Below are 24494 nucleotides of genomic sequence, written 5' to 3'. Positions count from 1 at the left end.
TCCAGTCATGCATGGGTTCCTTCTAAATCATTTACATATCTAATTTAAATTCCTGCCCAGCTATCCAAGTCCTGGCACAGAACAGAGATGGAACCCTGCAAGAATAACAAAACTGATTGATTTTTATGCTTTTTTATTGCTTTTATTACTATTGTGAGCTACTCGGGGTTATGCCACATAAGATGGGTGCCTACACAAATCTTTTAAATAAAAATAAAATAAACAATAACTTTTTAGTGCAGAAAGGCTCTATAAAAGAATTGAGCCACTTGAAAGCCATGGAGTGCATGTTCTCAGGCAGAAGGAGGGAGCACTTCTCAAAATACAGTGGAACCTCGGTTTACGAACTTAATTCATTCCGTGACTCTGGTCGCACCCCGAATTGGTCGCAACCCGAAGCAAATTTCCCCATAAGGTTCAATGTAATTACCGTTAATCTGTTCTGGCGTGGAGGACAGGGAGGCGGCTATTGCTTGGAGGGAGAGTCCCCCTCCCTACGACCACGTGTCAGGGGCGGAAAATGGCCGCGGACCACGTGTCAGGGGCGGAAAATGGCCGCGGACCACGTGTCAGGGGCGGAAAATGGCCGCGGACCACGTGTCAGGGGCGGAAAATGGCCGCGGACCACGTGTCAGGGGCGGAAAAATGGCCGCGGACCATGTGTCAGGGGTGGAAAATGGCTGCGGACCACGTGTCAGGGGCGGAAAAATGGCCGCGGACCGTGTCACGGGAGGGAAAATGGCCACGGATCCGATTCGTAACCCGAGGCGGAGTTTGCAAACCGAGGTAAATTTTTGCGACTGGAGCTGGTCGTAACCCGAAAAGTTCGTTAACAGAGGCGTTCGTAACCTGAGGTACCACTGTAACTCATTACAAGGCAGATGTAAGGGGACTTTTGTTTTTCCAGACTATATAGGATAAGCCCATGTGTTAATGCAATAGCAAATGAAATTCATCTCATATCCTGAATATTATACAATATATTCATTGCTGGTGCCTGTCACCTCCAATATGCTTAGCCTAAGCTGCCTTTTCCCCTCCCAACCCTATTCTTCCAACCTACTTTCAGTGAGACTTCCTTCACCAGGTTCCTTATGTTTGGATCATCAAATGGCTGGTGTGAGCTATGGACACCCTCTGGTACCAGTTTGCCCAGCATACTCCCTTTTTCCCGGATCCGCTTGGTTAGTGCCCGTGTGTCAATTCCTGCAGGGAAAATGGGCTATTAGAAAAGATGGACTATCTCAGTAGCCCATGTGATCCTGCGATCACTGGGAGAATGCACAGATAGCCTGTGATACTCTCCATTTCTATCAGTGCTGTTACCGTGGTGAGACAACCTTGGAACAAGTTAACTATCTTCATTTTCTGCCAGCCATCAACTATGTTGATTCTACCACAATTTTGCTTCCCTGCATTTCTGATGAAGTATTGTTATGTGGCCAAGTGCAGCATTTAAGGTGTTAGACTTCAGACAGGGAGATCCAGTTCAAGTCTTCACTCAATCAGAGTTCAGTGGGTAACTTTGGGTCACTCACTCTTATTCTCAGCAAAAAGTCAGCAGGAGTCTGATAGCACCTTTTCCAACTAACAAATATTATTAAAAGCCATAAGCTTTCATGAGCTGCATCTCACTTCATCACAGAGTGGCTTGACTGATGTAGGATTTAAAGGTATTTGTAATCTATCTCACATGTAACTTGCATCTGCATAGCCAACCTGTCTTCTCTTTCTTCCACCCCCCCTCATCCCAATTTAAATCCTACATCAGTCAAGCCACTCTATGCATCTGATGTGAAATGCAACTCAGGAAAGCTTATGCCTTTTAATAAAAGCAGGTAATCAGAAAAGGTGCTACCAGACTGCTTCTCATTTTTTGCTAGTACAGACTAACCCAACTCCTTCTACAATCTCTCAGCCTAACCTACTTCCCCAGATTGTTGTTGCAGAGATAAATTTCTGTCTATGTATAGAGAGTAAGGAAGATGACCCTGATGGAGATACGCAGAAGCTGTTGTCTAGGCAAAAGGGGCTGAAGCACTTTTTAAGTCCAGAACATCCAGACAATATTTGGATGCAGCTCAGACGCCTCCCTAATTCATTGAAGGAGGAGGAGGAGGAGGAGGAATAGCATATTCAGACTTGCAAGATTCTGTTTATAGCCAATCTCAATAAAAGTAGTTTTAGCCCTCCGGTGTAGTTGATTTCCTGGTCTGGTCTACCTAGTGGGGCTGACAGTATGCCACCTGATACTCTTGAGAAAAGGCAGAATATAATACAGTAATAGATAAATAAGTAAATAGGTTCTGCCCTTTGCCTGGTAAAACATTCCAGATGGGCTCCACATTCAATCAAAGCCACCTTTCTAAAGTATTTCACAATCACTTATTCTGTCAAGGATTGCATTCCCTTGAGGGAAGTCAATGGGGGCCACACATGCCAATAATTGGAAGGGATTATTTTAAGCAGCAAGTAAATTTGCTCTCTTTGTAATATCTCTTCCTAGTGCCCCCCTCTTTTTAATTTCCTCCTTTTTTGATAACCCTTCTCTCTGCCCAGCTAGATGCTAAGAAATGGAAAATGACTCTTTGTAGAGGGCTAAACTGTTCACACAGATGTTTCTGTGTGAAATCAGGCTGAGAGATATATATTGCCTGCTCCTAATTTATATTACAGTAACTACTTATGTACAAAAGTCTGATCAGCCTTTGTTTTGTGTTCCTCCTTAATTGTTCTATTAGGTAGGAAAGTAACATTCTAACTTTATGGACTGGAAAATAAATCAGAGAACTGTAACTTGCTCAAGGGTAAAAGTATATTGATGGAGGAGGTTTTCTCAAGATCCATCCAACTCTAAAAGCAATGAAGCTGCCAGATGCCAGCAGTCCTGCAGCCAAGAGGCAAACAGCTAATGGAATCAGTCTGTCCACTCTGTCCCAGAATTCTTGGGCGCTCTTACGTAGGTTTGCAATTGTTCACAAAAAGAATTTTAGATTCCCAGATTTATTGAATACTGTTGTCTTTTCTAACTTCCTTGAAAACTAATTGTGGGAACCCAATTTGGTTAGTTTATGGTTCAGTGTAATATATGAACATAGAAAAATGAGGGAACCAGTAACCCAGAGAAACATGTTATGGAAATGTAATCAGTGATTGCCATTTCACGAAGAAGAGACTATTTATATATTTGTTTATTTATTCAATTTGTATGGCTGCCCATCTCAGCAAGAGACTCTGGGCAGCAAACAATTTTAAAATAAATCAAAACAAATTCACATCAGAGATACAGAAATCAAAACACACAGCTCCTGAGAAAAATATCACTATTAATGATTATTAACAGAACCAGGAGGTGGGACCCTTCACATCCTCGGGGCTCTAGGCCCAGGCCCAGGCCCAGGCCCAGAACCAGGTCTTCAATGCCTCGTGAAAAGCCAGCAGGGTCAGGGCCATCCTAATCTCTGGAGGGAGAATATTCCTAGGGTGGGTGCTATGGCAGAAAAGACATGCCTTCTGGGCCCTGCCAGCCAGCATTCCCTGGCCGACAGGACCCAAAGCATGCCCATCCTGCCAGACCGGACTGGACAGGTAGAGACAACTGGAAAAAGACAGTCCCACAGATAACCCAGCCCCAAGCCATGAAGGTCTTTAAAGGTGACAACCAGCACCCTGAATTGCACCCAGAAGCACACTGGCAACCACAGAGTAGTGTTGTTACATGTGCTGAGTAAATGACACCATTTACTACCTGTGCTGATGCATTTTGCACCAGCTGAAGCTTCCAAATGTTGTACAACGGCAACACATAGAGCATGTTATAGGAATCCAGATGGGAGGTCACAAAGGCATGAGTGACAGTGAGCAGGGCCTCCTGGTCCCGGAACAGGTGCAACTCAAAGATGTGCAAAGACCCTCCTAGTCACGGCTGCCACCTGCTCTTCCAGCAGGAGGCATGAGGACCCTCAGCTTGTGCACCAGGTCTGTCTAAGGCACTGCCACCCCATCCTGAACCAAAGGTGGAAAATCCTGAAGGCCCTGGAAGGTCCAAACACCCAAAACCACTTAGTCTTGCTTGGGTTGAGCCAAAGCCTGTTGTGTCCATCCAGGCCCCCACAGCCTCCAGGCACTGGGATAGGATGTTCACAACATCGCTCAGGAGGCTTGGGGTGGAGAGGTAAAGCTGGATATCACCAGCATACTGGTGGTACCTCACCCCAAACCATCAGTTCATCTCACCCAGTGGCCTCATGTAAATATTAAACAAGAGGGGAGAGAGAACCGCTATGGCTTTCAAGGAGCACATAACAGAGATATTGCAGCTGTCCAGCCCAGGTATATTCTAACTCAACTTGCAACCCAAAGCCCACTTCACCAGGTCCTCTTGAGGCAAACCCCAGCACAAGGCTATCTAGTGGGCAATGCTTACCTTCCAAACCAGGAATCCCCTTTTCCTTCAGCCAATGATCCAGTGAGCGGGTGGCACTCCAGTGGCTGGGATTTTGGGAGCACTCATCCACAATCAGTGCGGCTATATGAATGCTACTGGATTCAAACCACTGGAGAAGGGAGAGCAAACAGATGATAAAGAAGCATATCTCATCATCACAATAACTTCCTAATGCCCCTCTATCTAAGTCCCAAAGTACAAAGATTTATATATATTTATATTTATCACCTGCGTCAACAACTTCAGAAAAAGAAATTTTGCAACTGACTGTCAGCTGCCCTTCCGAGAGAAAGGAACATACCTGTTTCTCTCCTGTTCTCAGAAATTCTTCACAACTTTAGGGATATAGTTAAGAAAAGCTAAAAACTGATCTAGTTGAGCAAGCAGATTAGAAGTGCATGAACTGGCTCTAATCCAGTTCATATCATCCAATCAATTCAGAGGCATCCAATACATTTTGATGATTTGGTATGAATCATCAATCTGATTTAGGAAATTGAATTATTTGGAGAATAATCACATATGAATCAAATCTCTAAATCAAAGCTGCAGACAACCCTAATTTAGACAGGCTGTCTGTACATTTTATAGCACTGCAGTGACAGAGCAGATGAAGTATGTGAACACCAGGCTGGCTAAGCCAGAAATTCCTAGAACTCTTCAACTAGGCTGGAATAATTTTTGGCACCTGGTCCCAAGGCATCCAGAAATCAAATCTCAGTGCTAAGCCATCTGAAATGTTTATTGTAAAGTATAAGCATGGGTTTCTTTCTGCCAATGCTACACTCACCCGGCTGAGACCGTACTCATCCAACTCATCTGGAGGAACACCATAATTCCCGACCAGGGGGTAAGTCAATACCAAGATCTGGGATTTATAGGAGGGGTCCGTCAATGCTTCAGGATAACCCACCATGCCAGTCTGGAACACTGCAGATTCCAAGAAATGACACAAATTGGATTAGTGACCTTGGCAGAAGCCCATATTGGTTTTGGCAAATGGCTCAGGATAAATTAACCTCTCCTGCAAACCAGGCATAAGCACCGAGTGGTCTTTCTCAAGGCCCTTGGTGGTTGTTACTTCAGTCCTTTGGAGCTCTGCTGCATCTGGCAAAAGGATGGGACTCCTTCATAGGTAGGAGCATTTCAGAGAAAGAAGTCAGATGCAACATCAGCAGCCTTTCCAGAAAACCAGATGGAGTGGACTGCCTGACCCCACCAAGTTTCTCCAGGAAACATCAAAGCAAATGCAGGTATCATGTACTGGACCCCTGACTCCTTTTTATCTCTATTTGCAGTTTACCCAATGTGGAATCCCAGACCATCTCTGAATATCAACTACTATTTCTGCACAATATTCTCAACATAAAAAGGCAGAGTGAAGATAAACAGTTACCAGCAACTGCCCCATTCTCACAATTTCCACATCCAGAAAACCCATCTTGACTATATATTGCTTGCTCTCCAGTCATGATAATGTTTGTCACATGGAGCAAACCAATACCAGGCCTCCTGTAATGCCACAGACATTCCAAAGATTGAGGAAAACACTGTTACAGAAGCACTGAAAATGCTGCTGCTTCTTTCTGTCTAGCACAAGAGGGTTTTTTTTCACTGATTGTAAGAATGTGTAAAACACACAGTCTTCTCAAAGCACCTCTTGATATCTGGCACTCTCTTTTTTATCCACTTCTGCTTCTTTCTCATCCCATTCTTGATATGAGCTTTCTACCACCAGTACAGCTGTCTCCTTCCCAGGAGAAAATGTTCTCCTTGCTGTAGCTTTCACTGATAGTTATTAACAAGATAGTGGTACATGGGAGAGCTGCAGCTTGGATTAGACTAAAGGCTTAACTAAATCTTATTCTCTGTAAGAACCAATATTGACTATTCTTATAGCAGAAGTGAGCAATCTGTGCCCCTCCAAATAATGCTGAATTTTTAGCCAACATGATCACTGGCCAGATGATGATTGTAGATCATCAACATTCAAGGGCTTCAAGTTTCTCAATTCATCCATGCAAGACTGTTGTAAGGATTACAACTAAATAATGCACGTGATGTGCTCTGACCACTCAAAACTACTATACAAATGTTTATTATTGTTGTTGCTTTGTTATTATTGCTGTGTCCTATGAAAGCTTGGATCATCTTCCTGGCAATGACATATTTTCAGATTCTGGACTGGCCATTTGGCCCTCTTCAATAGGAAGGGTGTGAGGGGAAGAGCCACTCTGAATTCACTCTTCTCAACAAAATACTTCCTACTTTGAAGCAGTCAGCAAACCAGCTGCTGCTACATCCAAGAGTAGAAGAACGACTCTACTGGATGAGAACACAGACCTGTTCTGTCCAGCAACCTGTTCCCACAACAGCCAACCAGCTGCTTCAACATCTCCTAAAAGGCCTGGCTAACAACAGCAGCGTATTTCCCTTGTGTTCTCCAGTGTATGATACTGAGAGGTATATGTTGCCACTGTTCCCACAGCTACCAAATAGCCAGCATAACTAGAAGCCAGCAAGAATTCATGAATTAGCATCTTTTTTTAAAAAAACTATTTTTTTCTGGAGGTCCATCACTAATGTAGGGCATGGTGACATAAGCTGCCTTGATTCCCTACTTGCTCTTTTGAAGCCTTTCAAGCTGCTCATGCCTCAAAAGCACAACTACTGGCGTAGGCAGGCACAATGATGAACCCAGATAGGATGATATCTTCTTACTTCTAATTTACCTCAGCTGGGAATGGGCCTGATCTAGCTCCAAGATCAGCAGGGTGGCAAGCCAAAGAAAGTCTAGAGGCCTAACTGCCAGAACAGAGGTGGTCTTATCAGGTCTGTCACCAGCCCACAGACAGCTCTCCTACCAAGATGTCTGGTCCAGGAGACCACGGGACTCTGGACATGTTCAGAGGCACTCTTCTACGAGTAGCCTTAGGCAGACTTGGAGATCCAGCAACGGCCAAAGGAGCCTGCCGAGCAAATGGGCATAGCGACAGAGGGCAGGTCCATCTCCTGACCCCTCCCTACATCTAGGCGGGAGGGGGGGGAGAGCACCGCTGCCCTTCCTCCGCCGTAGAGTCCGGACGGCAGAAGTGCGACCGAAGATCTCTCCTTCTCTTCCTCCCCCACCTCGGTCCTGCAGAGGAACTCACCGACTTCCCCAGCCACGGGGGTCCCCACGAGTCCAAAAGGACGCCCACGCAACACCGTCCCATCCTCCAGCACGAGGCTGCCCATAGCTCGCTTCAGCACGTGGAGGACGACGGCGGGACGGGATGGCTCGGGATTCCGGACGGGGGGGCGGCGAGGGCGCGGGACAGCGACCCAGCGAGAGGCAGCGAGGCAGAGCAGGAGGGGGGAAAGCAGAGGATGCGGCCGGCGCCGGACGCACGGAGGGGAGGCGAGGGGGCCGAAGCGATGAGAAGCGCGCTAACAGGAGGCGGAGCCGAGGTGGTGAAGAAGGGAGGAAATGACCTGTCGAGGGGCGGCGCACCACGAGCCGAGTCGGGCACGCTTTTTTAGGCCCCGCCCTGGTGGGGCTCCTCTAGCCCCGACTCCCTAACGTACTTCTGCCTGCGCGTCGCCAGGCCCGATGGGCACGTACCGTAGAAGGAGGGCGCGTGTAGTAAATGCCTTCCGTGGGCAGATTTTTGCAGGCCGGCGGTTGCATTTGGCACGCTCGGACGTTAGCTGCGGAAGGACAAAAGGCCTCCTCCTCCTCCCGCCTTAGGAAGTCTTTCGGCATCCAAGCAGAGCATCTCAAAACTGGCGCCTCGACCCGTCTTCCCAATCGGCGCTGCTGGGGTTTGCCCCACAGACCAGGCCTAACTCCACCCTTTATGATTGGGCGAACCAGCCTGCCTTACTGTTGCTGCTAGGATTGTGCCTGGGGCGGGAGTAGAGTGTATAAAATGGAAATGTGAACATTTTAAATCGTAGGCTTTCAAAGATGCCGACAAACGCTGAACAGACAGGTGGAATTTTGGGATCGGAATTCAAGTTCTCTTCCAGACAGCCTGTTACGCATTTAAATTTCTACGTAATTGGATTTTTGGACAGTGCGATGTTTGTGAAGCTATCTAGGTTTTTATTGGTTTGTTTTAAACTCAGGTACATATTTGGATTCCTATCCCATCCAAGTCAATTGGTTTCTATAAATTAAACATATGGTTGGGCAAGTAAAGGACAGGAAGAGTACTAGGATGGCTGGGGTCACATTTTACATCAAAGTCAGTAGGCAGAAAGACTGCACTTATATAGCTTTTATAGTAATCAAACTTCCAGTTTATCTAATAGTAGTACTACATCCTAACTCTGTCTCTCTTTAAAATATTATATGTAGAAAGTCATTTACTCCACATAAATTAAGTCAGTATAAGAGAGGGTGGAAGGAGCTTGTGTGGGGTTTTTGTTTTTAATAATAATTTTTATTAAAGTTTAAAAATAGAGAGAAGAAACTAATACAAACTAAGAAAAATATATAAAAAAAGAATAAAAAGTGCAAAGGGAAAAGAAGAAAAGAGGGGAGGAGGAAAAAGAAAAAATATAAAGAAAAAAGAATATATAAAGAAATGATTTCCCACTTCATCAAGACAAGTACAATTTCAGTAACTTACCACCTTCTCTAACATTTCAAACAAAGATCTCTTCATCCCGTATCTCATCTTTTATCTATTAATAAATAATAAAACCTCAACATTCAATCAGCAAAAGTCCATTTAGAGTTACCAGTAAATCCCTTTCCTCTCCTCTCCTCTCCACAGTAAATTTACCCATTTTCTCTAAAAATACAAAAATATCTTTTTTCATATTTTATCCTATATCTATAAGCAAAACTATAAAAGCTCATTGTTCAAACTTAATAAAAAAAAATCCATTAAGAGCTACCAGAAAATCTTAATCTTTAAACCCTTCAAATAATATCCCACAAATTAATTTCTTACCATTTTCTGTTTGTCTCCTCTCAGAAATTCCATTGCAAATTTAACACTTTTTCAGGTTCAGATAACTCATCACTTTCCCTAATCATGTAACAAAAAATCTCTTCTCCCCATATCTTTGTGGTTGTTGTTCATTCGTTAAGTCGTGTGAGAGATGGATAAAATATGTTGTTATTGACAAAGAAATAGTAGCTTGAGCATGCTAAAAGTGCAGCTGGGTGAGAGATAAGGAAGTAGTATTAAGTGTTATGGTTATCAAATAGTGGCAAATGGAGAGGAAGTTGTCTCCTTGTGTGGGACAATGTAAATAAAAACTAATTTAACCTGGGGCAGTCTTTATCAGTATAATGCAATTAGCTGAAACCTTGAGCAAATTACCATAGACTTGCAATGGATGAGGTGGGAGGGACCAGGAAGAAATCATAGAGCGGCCGGAAAGACTGTACACCCTGAGTACCTTAGCCAATGGGGAAAAGGGGAGGGACTTGCGATCGGAAATGTATATAATTAGGCCGGAGTGTGTATGTGGGTGTGGCTTCTTATTTGCAATGAAGCCCACCAGCCTTTGCAAACACTTCCAATAAAACTTTACTTCTGACTAACCCAGAGAGAGATTTGTGGTGCTTGTTTCGCACAGTCGTGTCTGACTCTTTGTGACCCCATGAACCATATCGCGCCAGGCCTTCCTGTTCTTCACTGCCTCCCTGAGTTTGCTCAGTTTCATACTCATTGCTTCAGTGATGCTATCTAACCATCTCATCCTCTGCCGTCCTCTTGCCTTCAATCTTTCCCAGCATCAGGGTCTTTTCCAAAGAGTTCTCTCTTCGCAATATCTAATCTAATCTAATAGCAAATCTTTAAGGTCTTATCGTTCAGTCCCAGTCAAGAAAAATCTATTAAAAACTACTAGAAGAAAAAACATATTTTAACCTTGATCAAACAAACCAACTTTATAATCTTTCTTTTTGGTTTTAAAAGCCTTTATGTTTATTCCTTTTAAATAATGTCACAAAAGCTGATTTCACTCTCTCTTTATCTTCATAAGTATAACACATCTCTTTTGTAAGTCCAAAAAAGAAAGTTGTCCAAGCATTCTTCTGCATTGAAATCCATACATCCAAGTCACTCTTCTGATTTATTATTTGTATGTCCCTTTTAGCTATTAAAACATCAGCCAGTTTCCTTTGTAAGTCCTGTGTAGCCCCTTTGTCAATATCATTCTTGTATTCTATCATTTTAAAATCCATATCCAAAACAGCCTGATTCTCAGTTAAAAGCCATTTTTATAGTATCAGACAATATTAGGAGAAAGAGAATATTAAGAGAATGCTCTGAGTACACTGTTGCCAAATATCCTTGAAAACTTCCAGAGTTAAAATACTTTTCTCCATTCCGTATTAATGGGTCTTCTCCTTTAATTGGAATCTTTAGTTCTTTCTGGTTGCCTCTAGTAACCAGTCTTCAATGTCTCCTTTTATCATGTTTTTCTCTAATCCACACCATTTCTTACACTTAACTTCAAGATCTTCATATATTTTAATAGGATTTTAAACAAACCACAGGAAGGATTCCTATAGTTAATTTCAAAATCTTATTTTCAGTCAATTTAGCCCCTTAGTCTGTTTATAACTTTCCTAAATCAACATTCTAATCACACTTTTGCTGCTTATTCCCAAATTTAAAAAAAAATTGTTAAGTTTTTAAACTTATGTGAAACTTCTTTTGTTGAGGATTGAAGGAAAATCACCCAGTGAATAAAATTTGTCTTTCAGAAAGTTCTTAGTATCCAAAAAGCCATTTATAAGCCATTTACAGAAGTGATTAAGAAAGGAAGTGGACAAACCCAGTGTCTCTTTGAAGGCTTGGAACCGCTGCTCGGGCATGGTGACCCTCCCAGCTCCCAGAGCTCTAAAACATGCCAGAGACTGCTGTTTTATGGTCTCGTTGCAGGGAGCCTCTGTAAGGAGCCCTATGAGTGATCCCAAGTCCTCCCCTTTGTCCGGGGAGGAGTTTCAAGGTGTCAATCCGTTTGTTGGCTCCTTGGTTTGCCGCAGTCATCCGCTCCACTGAAAGCGAAGCTGTCTTCAGTTCGCTATTGCTTCCCTGGAAGTCCAGATTTTGGGGTTTTTTTAGACGTAAGTTTGTTCTGGTATAGTGACTGCAGATCCCTTTTTCTTTATGACTGCCTTAATTCACTACAGTATGTTCAAGGGAAGGAAGGAGGGGCAAGACACACTGAAAATAATCCAGATTAACATTGTTCTTCTACAACCCACAATCCCAACTAGCATTGGAATAAAATATAATAAAACATACAGGTAGTCCTCACTTACTGACCACAATTGGGACTGGCAAACTCTGTTGCTAAGCGATGTGGTCATAAAGTGAAGTGCCACATGACCGCACCCAACTTAACGTCAGTTTGTCAGTTCCAGTTGTAGTCGTCAAACAAATCACTGTGAGTTGTTAAGCATGATGTCACATAACTGTGACTTGCGACTTCCTGCCAGCTTCCCCATTGACATTGCTTGTTGGAAGCCAGCTGTGAAGGTTGCAAATGGTGATCATGTGACTGTAGGATGCTGCGAACATTGTAAATGTTGCCAAATGCCCAAATCGTGATTATGTGACTGTGAGGGTACTGCAATGGTAGCAACTTCAAGGACTAGTTGCAAGTCTCCTTTTTCAGCACCATTGTAACTTTGAATGGTTGCTGAACAAGAACGGTTGCCAAATGAGTGGTTGTTAAGCGAGGATTACCTATATTGTACCTGACGCAATTTGAAACAACCAGAAACCAGCAGGCAATCAAGATGGGCATAAAATCTCCCAACCTGATGCCTGGCAGAAAAACTATGTTTTCAGAGTCCTCAGAAGGCAGGCGGGATCAGGGCCACTCAAGTCTCAGGGGGATGTTCCACAGGGCAGGTGCAGCAATGGAGAAGGCACAGCTCCTGCGTCCTGCCAGATGATACTGATTAAATGGTGGGACCTGGAACATGCCCACCATGTCAGATCTTACCAGAAGGGCAGAAGTAATCAGAAACAGGTGGTCCTGCGTATAACCATCCCCTTTGCCACGAAGGGCTTTATAGATAACAACCTTAAGCTGCATCTAGGAGTCTATTGGTAATCAAAGCCGCTTGCAAAGCAGTAGTGCTACATGGACAGTGATGCAGTGGTGTGTTAGGAGTTTCTCATGGGAAGAAGTGCATCTCGCTATCTTCAAAACGTATTGTTATGGCTAACAAATAAGGCTCAGCTGCAAATTGTTGTTGTTAGTGTGCACGTATACTGCTATTTACTGCCAACTATTGGCATCTGTATGCTGGTTACTCAAGGGGTGGCAATAAAACGGGAGGATTATATGCCCAGCTGCTCAGTAGAATTTTAGCCATCATGTAATCAGTTTTTATGGGTTATGTAGTAGTAACTAATAACTAAGTAGTGTACCTCTTCTCTGAGAGTTTTTGGCTAGAGACTTTGTTAAACTTGTGTAGTGGATAAGTCTTGGATGCCACATATATGAGAAGAAGTTATTTTTTCTATGCTTTTGCATGAAACTTGTATTTTATGTAGTTTTTACTTTTCTCAATAAACCACCACATATTTTATATTTTCTGGCTGGATTTCTTTGGAGAACAAGATAAGGACATTGCATTCTTTCAATCTCTCTAACACTGGTGTGTATTTTTGGCATGAACTATGTTTATAGCTGCACTCTGCATAACATGGTGTACCAAGGGTGGGCAGGGGGTGGGCCATCCCTGATGCAGGCAATAAGGGGGGTATTGCTGAAGGTAGGAGGAGGCTAGTGATGCCCATGTGCCAATCAGCTATTTTGTAGTCAGCGGTGGAAAAAATATGTGTCTTCAAGTCAGTTTTGACTCCCGGTGACTCCCTTCTGCAGTTTTTTTTTTGGCAGCATTCTCCAGAAATGGTTTGTCAGTTCTTTCTTCCTAGGGCTGAGAGAAGTGTCTGGTCCAAGATCACCCAGCTGGCTTTGGGCTAAGGCAGGACTAGAACTCACAGTCTCTTGGTTTTGATGCCGTAAGGACTATACTCAACTGGCTTTCAACAATGAAGGAGGGGTGTGTTAAAAAATGATCCACTCTGGGTATCAAATATATTAGCTATGCCATTACCAAGGCGATCCCACTACTACTCACGCCACTCCATTCTGGACCAGCTGGAGCTTCTGATTGGTCTTCAAGGTCAGCCCCAAATAAAGTATATTGCAGTAATCCAGACAAGAGGTGACCAAGGCTTGATTGACTGTGAGTTGAGCCTTCCAATCCATGAATGGGCACAATTGCTGCACAAAATGGACACATGCAAAGGACCTCTCGGCTACTACCTGCACTTCAAACAGAAGCCATGAGTCCAGGACCACCTCCGTATTTCACACTGGGTCTGTCTAGGGTAGTATAACCCCATCCACAGCCAAAGATGAAAATCCCCTCAATCCAAATCCACAGTATTAAGCCTATTCTCCCCCGTCCAGGCCCCTATAGCCTGTAGACACCGAGACAGAACTGCAGTGATATCACTTGGCTGGCCTAGGGTTCACTGTCTTGTAATTTCAGAATTATTTTTCTACTTACGAACCTAAAATTGTATTAGTATTTTAGCAGCACTATTTAAATAAGCCACAAGGTTAGGAATGATCCAGTTCCATCAAGTGTGTAAAGGTCAGAGTTTACCTTGTGATGTCGTAATGCAGATTGGGTCACTTGCCCTTTGTTGAGAGGTGGACTCTGAGCCTGGCCATGTTCCCAGCCAACCAGTATCTGAGTTGGAACATACATTTACATCAGTAAGACAGAATTTTTGGCACATAAGCATAAAGAAGTTCCCTGCAATCCATTCTTCTCCTGGATGGGAAAAAGCTTTGTTTTTTAAAAGACAAAGGGCAGAACTCTGGTGATGCAGAGCAAGAAGTTGATGTGCCTGATCTGGGAAAAATAAGCCAAAAATAGCTCTGATAGATGTTTGAATTTACCCCCAGAAACCAGGGGAGATCCACAGAAAAAAAAATAGAAGACTTTGTTCCAGGATTCAGTTTGTATATAAATACATAAAAGTTTTTTAGCTAGGAATCTTTGCTAGACTTTTGATTTATTTTGTTCTGTATTAGAAGCCTTATTTGCTCTTATTCTTATTTCTCTGCGCAAATGTAATTTCAGACTAAGCTGATTATTTTCCAGGAAGCTAGTTTATAACTTAATAGCAGTCTCTCTCCCAAGAACACAAATTATAGCACTCTAGCACCATCCTGTGGTCTATCAAGAGCTTTGTATGTACATTTGTAAATAGGATTCATGTACCATTGCTACTGAGGTTTTTGAAGGAAAAAAAGAGACTTTATCTCTTGCAAGATTTGTTATCTTCCAAAGCATGGAAGAAAGGAGGAAATCTCTAGCTACCTGCCATTATGCCACAGGGCCAGGAGGCTGAATTATAGAAAGTATTTCATTTTTTTCAAACTTTGTCTAACAATATGCCCTTTTACATTTTTATGCTCCTTTGTATCTCTGTACCATAAATATCTATGGAGTCCATTGGCTAAGCTGACTCCTTCTAATATTGCCATTCTACAATTCTGGGATTTTATTCACTCTTTTAACTATGAAAAGCAATTTGCTTTATGATGTAGTTTAAGATTTGAAAGGACAAGACCACCTCTCTCTTTGGAATCTTTTTAGTTTAATTCTGGGTCTTTTCCCACTCCATATGAATTTACTGATAGTTTTTTGCCATTCTTTTTTTTTAATAGTAATTTTATTAAAGATTACAATTTAGAACAATAAAAACTAATGCAAACTAAAAATAAAAGAATAAAAAGGAAAAAGAAAAGGTGCAAAAAAGAAAAAATACAAAGAAAAATAGAAAAGAAAGAATAAGAATATAGTAAAAAAAAAGAAAATATAAAGTGACTTCCCCCTTCACCACAAGTATAAACAATTCTAGTAACTTATCACCTCCTCTAAAAATACAACAAATGATCTCTTCTTCCTATATCCCATCTCTTATCTATAAACATATCCATAAAACCTCGTCATTTCAGTCCTGATATCAGCAAAAGTCCATTAAGGGTTACCAGAGATAACAACATATCTATTTTAACCTTGATCAAATAAACCAACTTTATATTCCTTCCTTTTACTACTAACAGTCTTGATCTTTAGTCCCTTTAAATAATGTCCTAGAACTTGTTTTCATTTTTTCTTTGTCCCTTCTCACAAAATTCTTCAAAGCTTTTACAAGCCTCTTTTGTAAATCCAATATAAGAAAATTACCCAGGTCACTCTCTTGGTTTGTTTATTTGTATATCCCTTTTAATTATTAAGACATCAGTCGGTTTCTTTTATATGTCCAGTGTAGCATCATTTTCCATGTCAGTCTTGTAACCTGTCATTTTAAAATCCACTTTCAAATCAGTCTCAATCATGTCAGGTAATACTTGTTCCTCTTCCATAGCATCTTTTAAACAGTCTATCTATAGAGACAGACATTCTAAAATTAAATTCTGATTCCACTGTTCAAAAATATCCTTCAATATGTCAAGTGTTAAAATATTTTACTTCATTCTGTATTAAGTCGAGTTTGAGTGTTCTTCACCTTTAATTGTAATCTTTAGTTCCTTCTAGTTCCCTCTAGTGTCCAATTTTTAAAGTCTTATCTTTAAAAAAAAATAATTAAAAACAAAACCATTTTCCCATAGGAAGGATTCTTTGTAATTAAGAACCCAGTGTCCTTTTAAAGGTGCTGATCACGGTTTGAGCAAGACGGCTATTCCCTCGTCTCCCAGAGCTCTAAGCTTGCTGGAGACTGCTGTCTTGCAGTCTCCTTGTGAGAAGCAGCTCTCTGAAGCACTTGCGGGCAATCTCAAGTCCTGATCCGAAGAGGAATTACAAAGAGCCAGTCTACTCACTGGCTCTTCATTCTGCCATGGTCATCAGCTCTGCGTTTTGTGGAACTGTCTTCTGTTCGCCATTTCATCCCCGGAAGTGCCAGTTTCTTGCCATTCTTGTAAAGTTCTCTCTGAAATTCTGAGTAGGGGCATTTTAAATAATTTATCTTGGGTAGTACATTCATTTAATAATTACAGTTGATCCTAACCAAGATACCTTTAAATTCCTCCACCTTCAAGGTTTGATTTCTTGCCATAATTTAACATAGTTTTTTAAAATATATTTCTTGATTGTTGACCTTCCAAAATTGGCCAACTTGTACATTTGCCATTTGTCTTTCACTACACACTGCTGACCTGCTTTGTACATATTCAGTAAAACCAAATTCCTTGATTATCTCAGCACATTCCTAAGCCTCAATGCTGAGCAAATTCACATGGAATCTAAAGCAATCAAGATCAGACATCCTATGAAATCTTTTCTGGTTTATTAACTGAAGCTGCTTCTTCCTTATAATGCTGCTGCCTTAATTATATACATTTCTGCCTACCTCAGCAATCTCCAGTGTAGAGCCAAATTTAATTTATTTTCTCTTTTTGCAAATGGGAAGCAGATGTGGATCAAATCCTTGAAACAATTCACTGAATGTGTTCAAGAAACACATATCCCAGGGAAGTTAAAAAAAAAAAAGTGATTTTAAATCAGTTATTAAACTGATAAGCTAATGGTTTAATTTAAACAATCATTATTAAACTGATAAGCTAATGGTTTAATTAAAATGATCATAGTTACTAAACTGATAAGTTGTTTAATTAAAACAATAGTTTAATTATTGTGGCTTTCAAATACTTAATATAGAGCAGTAGCTTATTGAGTATTGACCTGGTTCAAAAGCTTGGGGAATCTGGCTTGAACATGAGGGCAGCCGGCTGACTTAGTAAACATAAGGCTTTTAACAATGAAAGAGAAAGAAGCAAACCGTTAAAGGATACGTGTGTTGAAACACAGAATCACATTGGCAGTTCAACTTTTGCCTGGAATGCAGACAAAGTAGTTTTTCCAATTGCTTCATGATTTGTAGAAGACATTTGAAGAGAAAAAGAGGGCAACTTGCAAGCTTTTTGTAACAGGCATGGGGAAAAAAGAGCAGAGCAGGTGATTTAGAGTAACCAGGTATCAGAAAAGAGTAAAGGCTCGGGAAGGAAATATGTTTCAGTTATTTATTAAAATAAACCCTCAAGTTTTAAGGCAGGAGAACTGGGTTCATTAATGATAAAATCCCAAGAGGTGTCTTGAAGTAACAGGAGCAAGTATCAGGAGGGGGTTGAGTGTCTGATATGTTCTCTTCTGAGGATTCCAGACCAAGAAAAAGTCCTATGGGAAAGAGCACCCAAGCACTGCTTCTAACTAGTACTATTTCTCAGGCTCCCTGCTTCTAATCACAGAAGAAAGGGATTTGGATTAAGCCCTAAGGAACCAGGAGTCACACAACAAGGGCTGGTTTACTTCATATCCAGACACAAACCTGTTTAGTTGTATTTACTTTATTGGAAATTGAATGTACAATCCAGAGGATATCTAACATCCAATAAGACATTCATTTTTCCCACTCCTCTTATACTTCATTCGCAACACCAATTTCTGTGCATTGGCAAAACAAACAGGCTATCTGAAAAAAAAGTGTTCCTGCTAGAGCTCTCTCCCAGGTGTCCATACATCGGAAGCTGTGTGACCCCTTTGGCAGGCTCCAGTCCAAAGATGATTTCCCCCAGAAAAATGGGGAACCTCCAAGTAACGTAAACCAAAGGGCAGCAACAGGCAGCAGAGAAGCCTGCAGACTAGCACCTCCTTTGTGTAGTGTGGGTGGGCCAGGAGGATGGAGAGGCCACTAAAAGGTTTTAGCCTTGCGCCTCTGTGTGATCCAAAGCAGGGCAGAGAGGATAGTAGTGATGGCTCCCAAAGTTCCAAAGAACAACAGGTATGGAAAATTGCCCTGAAAGGCAAAGACAAATTAGAAGGCTTTTCCTAGCTTGATCAGCTCCCAAAGGTTCCTTTAATCAGCCTCAAAGGCCTGAATCAAATGGGCTAAAACCCTAGCACAGCCTTGTTGGGTGTTTGTTTCCAACAACTTTAGCAAGAAGGAGAAGGCAGCCCTAATGCATAATCTAATTATTATTCCCAGTTGGAGGAAGCTTTCTATTCAATTAAGAGGCCTTCCTTTGGACTTTCCATCCCATCATGCCCAAGAGCCATGTCTCCTTGTAGCAGAGAAAAAGGACATGCAGAATAAATCCCATCATAATCCAAGACCAGCTCACCTGGCGCAAGCATTTGTAGCCATGATATGGATCTACACAGAGGCACTGGGACAAGCCAGGTCCATCAGAAGTACAAAGCGAGCCCTCTGGGCATAGCGAATCTGTAGAGAAAGAGGGGAAAGGGTGAGAAAGATATCCTCTCACTTTTCAGAACTCACTCCATGACCAGTCCAACTCACAGCTTCTGGCCTTTAGTTTTCTTTCTACATCAGTCTCCCCAGACTATTAACTACAGTGCCATCCAAGCTACCATTTGTGCAGCTGACCTTATCCTGCCTTCCTTGGTCCTTTCTGCCAAACCCACCTATTCTTGTCTTCCCAGACTCAAGACTTGCTGACCTCCCTGCCCTCACTTCAGGCCTTTTGCCCCCTACTACCACTGATTATATCTTATCATACAAGGTGCTCAACATAGCAAATATATATGCTCAAACTCTCAGGATTAGGACCAGCCCATAAAATGCTAGTGCCAAAACCAAACGTAGGTTCCACTGGAGAAATATGTAGAAAACCTATCTCCTTGCACAGCTGCAGTTCACTTCTGAAAAATATTTGTATACAATTTTCAGAAATAACAGCTAACTGAGAACACTAATCTCATGCAAAAGAATTTTCTGCTGGATAGCCCTCCACAGCCCAAGGCAATTATGCTACCTACTTCCAACAGGGCCATCCAACATCCTACTCCTAGTAATAATTATTAAGAGTCACATGTTATCAGTGAAGAAACAGATTCGATAAAATGGAAAAAAATAACATCAAACAAAATCTCAATAGCCAAATTCAGAAACATTCAAATGCAATATCATGTAGTAATCTATGGGGCTGCCTTGAACATGACCTAAACTGCAGTGGGCCAAAATGAATTGGGTAGGCTTTTAGCAGGTAAGAACCACTGCTGTAGAATTAACACCTGTACTTCAGTTACTGCATTGGCTATTAAGAGGCTTCCAAATCAACATTCTGATTTTGACCTATACAGCCCTTTATGGTGCCACCTCCTCCAATATGATTGTGTCTGTCCCTTATGCTCTTCCAGGGAGGAGATGCTGACGGTCCCATTCCTGACAGAGTTTCAGGAAGTCTAGCCCTGGAGTCAACCATTCTCTTTGTGGAACACTTTGGCCCCAGAGTTTCACCAGGCATCTTCTTTACTGTTTTTTCATAAGGCTGAAAATAATTCTGTTGGAGTGGGCTTGTGGGAGGTAACCAAAGTACTTTTAGGGATCCTCATCCCCAATCCCCACCTTTCTCCATCTCTTCTTAGATGACTACAGCCCAAGCACACAAGATGTTGCCTACTATGTGCATACCAAATCCCCCTGAGCCATTGCAGGGGTTCCTCTGGTCTTGACAGAGACGGTTGTTCCCTTGTATGGTGATATTTTTCCACACTTCACTGCCTCCAGGACAGTCCAGCTTCAGGGGCAAAGCACTGGGGATCAATAGAAATTCTTATCAGAAACAGGTGAGAGGCAGATACAATAGGATTCCCTCCATAAATAAATAAATAAATAAAGCCTCAAAACCACACCCCAAATGCCTATGTTGTGAAAATGCACATAGCCAAGAAAAGCTTTTGGATTTCTGCTGAATCCCTTTCATGAGGAAGCGACATTAACATTTGAGTTATCTCAAATCAGCAACCTCCATTCATTTTAAGCCTGCCATCATTTACAATACTCACAGGGTCTGCAGCTGAGTGAATCCTTGGAAACTGCCTTCAGGGAGACTTTCCAATGGATTGTCAGTAAGATCACTGCATTAAGAATAAGATGGTGAAGAAAATACATTCAATGCCAGTGTTGTCCTTCCTCTATGCTGTGAATGATGTTTAGTGTAGTACATCACCCTAATGTCATGTCTGCTGTGATGGGACAATTCACATTTAAAAACAAGAACCTCATGTTGAGGCTTTCCTTCCTTCCAGCTTGAAGACAGATATTACATGTACAATTCAAATGCCTGAATATAGAATTCACCTTCTAACAACTGCTTGTACAAAAAGAAACACACATTTCATAGCTGTTTTCAAGACAAATGTAATGCCTAAATATATCAAGGCCTGACATACAAACCATTTCCAAGCATCTGAGCACAAACACATGCAGAGGCTGGAACACAATTACTGCTGGTGTTTCAGAGAGGGAGGCAAGAACCCACAAGCTGCCTTTTGTCTCCCTCAGCCTCAGTGTCCAGCATGTATAAAGAGCCCCAAAGAGCTATACTATCAGAAAACACCTTTCAGTTCTATGTCTTGTATGGGGTAATGGAATGGACTTACATGACGAAAGCTGTGCTCACTTCCTGGAAGCTGGAACAGAGCCGATGTAATGAGCAGTTCCCAAAATCCAACCTATAAATGAAGAGGGAGAAGCAGGTATCTTAATTCTACTGCAAAAGACTGGGTAATGTTATTTTTTTTATATTGGGAGTAATGGAAGAAATGTTTCACAATAGGTAGATAGGGCTTATCATAAACCTCAATTATGTAATATTATACTCTGTTGGGCTTTTTGAACAAGTGCAGCGGTCAATTACACTTGTTGATGGGTTCATGCAACACACTTAACCTGGGTCAAGAAAACGTAATTGCTGTGTTCATACAATACGTTACACCAAGCAAATAAATATATTAAAATGGAACAAAGAAAGAAAAATAAACATGCTGAATCCAACAACCCAACCCATCTTAACATGCTGTGCAAATCCAGATATTGGATGACATATCAAATCTTCTAGAGGCTTGTAAAGATTGACTGCTGAGTGCAGGAGCTTCTCCAAGAATAAAAGGCAAAATATCACAATTACTTTATTTTTTTTTCCTCATGGCAGCTACCCCCCAATTTTATCCTTCACCAAAGTTTAAATCCAATCTCCTAACTGTCATCCAACAAATGCTGTTGGAAAAAAAATATTCCAGGATGATACTATATCATAAAGCTACTTCATACCATAATAAATTATTATAATTGAATAAATCAACCTGGGAAATTGAAATGATAAAGCAGGGGTACACTACTTAACATTTAACTTCAGCTCACATTAGCCCTGCCAGCACAGCCAATAGTAAGAGAATGTGGAAATTATCATTCAGGTTATAATAGTACACTGATTTTGTTCTAATTAATATTTTTCAGATTACTGTCCTAGGGCTCATATATAGTAAGGTGCTCAGCAATTCAGGCAAGATAAAATTAGCATATCAATTCAATAACCATATATTTAGAGCTCCCAATAACCAAACTGTATTTACTTTACTTCACAGCAGCTTTGCACCACCCATTATAAAGACTACCACCCATTCATAAGACTCAAGATGGGATTCAGTAAGCCTTAGCATAAAACAATTAAAATCCCATCAATTTCACCCCCATTAAAATCACTTTAAAGTTAAATTAAAACTAGGTGCCCAATAAAAAGTAATGCCAGAACCGTAAAAGGCAAATACACCCTAAGGCAGCATTTTCCACAGAATGGGAGGACCTGCCTTGGATTTCACACCCCTTACTTCCTAGGGGAATTTTTGCAATGCTGTCATATTTTCTCCCACCTAAATAATATCTAGCTATGCTACTGTTCTCTCCTCGCCACCACTCCAAAAAGAAAAAGAAAAGAAAAACAAAGTTTTATTTTGAAAACAGCAGCAACAATCTTGTTTTTAGGAAAGCTTCTCAAACATTCTATACATTAAAGTTCTCATAATATACTTCTTATACTTTTGATTTTTTTTTTAAATGAAGTAAATAAGCCCTTCCTTAATCAGATCACCATCTCCTGAGGGCAGTGGAACAGTTTAAATACATTTCTGGACACTGCATCTTGAAGTCCAACGCCAGATACACTGAACAGGTGCCAGAGAGGCTGCTACTGGAATTGCCTTGTTACCACAGTTAAGTAAAAGGCAGTCTACCCGGCCTCAAGTATTACAGAACATATTTCGTTAGGCTGCGGGCTCCAGGCCTTACGTCAGGCGCTGAATTATTCTCCCGAAAAGCGAAAGCGGAAAACAGCCGTTCTCGCGTTACGATTCCGGGACGATTTGTTGCGAATGGCGTTTGATCTCAGAACTTGAATAACCCCACACGGGGAGGAGCCCGGCTAAAGGCCAGAAACGGGTCGCGTCAACTCACCCCAAAACAATCTTCTGGTCCCCCTCTAAGCAGCAGCGGCCCCGCCGTACCCTGTCCCACCGGGAACCGCAGAAAACGGCTGCTACGGACTCGTTTCGCATAGGCCCAGCACAACAGCCGCAGACCTGCGAAGAGAAGGCAGACGGAGGCTAAGAAAGACCCCTCCCATAAATCTCACCCCCCCCGGAGTTCCCAGGACAGGCCTCCCCGTTACCTGCTCTGACGCTTCTACCTGGAGCGCGGCGGCCGACGGGACCATCAAACACAGGAACAGCTGCGGAACCCAGAGCCAGCTGGGCGCGGCCATGATGCGTCACGTGATCGCAGGTTTGCAGTCACATGAATCTGAATTTTAAAAAAAACCCTATAAAAATCATAATGTTACCCACGAGGGAGAAAATAAAAGCATATTGAAGATACTCCCTCTATGAATTTGAAAAAAAAAATATATCCCAAATCCATAGTTGGAATATTTGTCTTAGATCATTAGAGCATTATTATTAGAATGTATAAGCTTCTGAGTTCTACAAAACTTCTAACTGGCTATTTTATTTATATTGATACACTCATGGAGAAAATCGATGTGGATGCTAGGATTTGAAAACGACTTGATGGCACATAATCAATATATAAAAACAGGTCGGGAAAGCATGCAGAACAGGGCTTCTGAGGTTCTTTCCAACCCCTTTTACCAGCAGTGGCCATAGGAAGTGCTTGCATTTTCTTCTATATAACGAACTAAGGTAGTGTGTGTATGTGTGTGTGCAAGAGAGAGAAACGGAAAGAGAGGCATTGCTTTGTGTGCATGGATCTAATTAGGGACTGCCTGTGGGTATTCAGGCTCCCCCCCTTGTGTGGTATCTCTGTATTTTTGTTCGTATATGTGCACCAGGAAGCATAGGATGGCCTGCAAAATCCTCTGCCCCCATGGAGAAGGGTGTGAAGGCTTAGAACAGAGCAGTCAGCACCATAGTAAGCCACTATCTAGCTGTGTCTCCTTGGGGACTTCTTTTCTTGACTGTTTTTCTCTGCAGCCCCTGGCTTCATCTAAGCCCATTTTCCAACTCAATCTTTCTTTTGCCAGAGTTTATCTCAAACCACATCTGGTCTCATTCTGTTCAGTTTTGGAGAGTTTTCCTGTTGGCAGAGAGATGGAGCTCTCAGCCTCTTTACATAATTTCTTTACTATATTCTGTTTGGATGGAAAGCATAAAAGCAAGTTGAGGGAAAGCAAGTAGTCCATAGAGAATTCTTTCCAACTATTTTACTACTAGTGGCTACAGGAGGTTTCTGTATTTTCCTCTGTGCAACAATGTAAGATGTTGCATCTCTGAGTGGGAAGGATGGGGCAGGTGGATTATGCTCCAGTCTGTGCCAGTGACCAGAGGAGCATAAAATGGAGGACCAACAGTCTTTCAAGCCTTTGCCCAATTCCCCCTCATGAGGTTGCATTAAGGGTTTTTTTTTTTTCTGCAGACCATGGCCTCATCCAGCCCATTTTTTGAACATGTCTTTCTTTTGCTGGTTCTCCCACCACACAGGGCCAGATTAAGGCCAACTGACACGAAACACAAGCCCAGCAATGGTGCCCCTTGGCCCTTCCATTGGTTAACTGCAAGACATTAAGGCTCAATAAGTGCTGGAGGTGAAATAAGAGGTTAAAAATTCAGTTTTCTTCCAGGTCATGGGAAAAAAAACCCTCCATTTTGCTTAGTGGTTAATCCAGGGCTGCTGCCACATCA

The 24494-nt window shown here is 42.0% G+C and overlaps 2 protein-coding genes across 12 annotated transcripts in view; both read right to left on the bottom strand.

Annotated features, from left to right (window-relative positions):
• CAD (carbamoyl-phosphate synthetase 2, aspartate transcarbamylase, and dihydroorotase) overlaps window positions 1-8929 on the bottom strand; it is a 37107-nt gene extending 28178 nt beyond the window's left edge. For 2 of the 5 annotated variants that reach the window (XR_015798208.1, XM_025167906.2), the window contains exons 1-4: window positions 7600-7985; window positions 5238-5377; window positions 4427-4556; window positions 1064-1206 (exon numbers count right to left, since the gene is read on the bottom strand). Coding sequence is in view for 2 of the 5 variants with exons in the window: in XM_025167906.2 (XP_025023674.1) it covers window positions 1064-1206; window positions 4427-4556; window positions 5238-5377; window positions 7600-7684 (498 nt within the window). In the remaining 3 variants the exon portion in view is untranslated. Of the gene's footprint in view, window positions 1-1063; window positions 1207-4426; window positions 4557-5237; window positions 5378-7599; window positions 7986-8051 lie in introns of those variants that run through there. The other 3 variants (XR_015798209.1, XM_007420847.4, XR_015798210.1) reach the window with 2 other exon arrangements.
• A 135-nt stretch (window positions 8930-9064) lies between these two features.
• ATRAID (all-trans retinoic acid induced differentiation factor) lies at window positions 9065-23085 on the bottom strand. Of its 7 annotated transcripts, none has more exons than XM_088152471.1 (9): window positions 22985-23072; window positions 22753-22877; window positions 20904-20975; window positions 20307-20378; window positions 19933-20054; window positions 18620-18720; window positions 14091-14177; window positions 13557-13744; window positions 9141-11582 (listed from the first exon to the last, which is right to left on the bottom strand). In XM_088152471.1, the coding sequence occupies exons 1-9, from the start codon at window positions 23057-23059 to the stop codon at window positions 11564-11566; spliced, it is 861 nt and encodes a 286-aa protein (XP_088008597.1). In that variant the 5' UTR covers window positions 23060-23072; the 3' UTR covers window positions 9141-11563. The 7 variants fall into 7 exon arrangements, with proteins under 7 accessions (XP_088008598.1, XP_088008597.1, XP_088008596.1 ...); XM_088152470.1 differs by having other exon boundaries at window positions 9144-11582; window positions 22967-23085; XM_025167894.2 differs by having other exon boundaries at window positions 9145-11490; window positions 22967-23085.
• Window positions 23086-24494: the final 1409 nt, after the last annotated feature.

Source organism: Python bivittatus, unplaced genomic scaffold, assembly GCF_059951505.1.
Source record: "Python bivittatus isolate LINGU-HERP-01145 unplaced genomic scaffold, Pbiv_v1 ctg000690_np1212, whole genome shotgun sequence".
In the NCBI taxonomy this organism is placed as follows: Eukaryota; Metazoa; Chordata; class Lepidosauria; order Squamata; family Pythonidae; genus Python; species Python bivittatus.
This window is presented reverse-complemented; position numbering and strand designations above follow the sequence as displayed.

Excerpts from the sequence above, each read along its gene's own strand:
- ATRAID (XM_088152470.1), bottom strand. The coding sequence starts at position 23,059 with ATGGCCGCGCCCAGCTGGCTCTGGGTTCCGCAGCTGTTCCTGTGTTTG. Across the intron at positions 22,878-22,966 it reads AGGTAGAAGCGTCAGAGCAG|GTCTGCGGCTGTTGTGCTGG; the intron begins GTAACGGGGAGG and ends TTCTCTTCGCAG. Across the intron at positions 14,178-18,619 it reads GCTACAAATGCTTGCGCCAG|ATACTGGTTGGCTGGGAACA; the intron begins GTGAGCTGGTCT and ends GTTCCAACTCAG.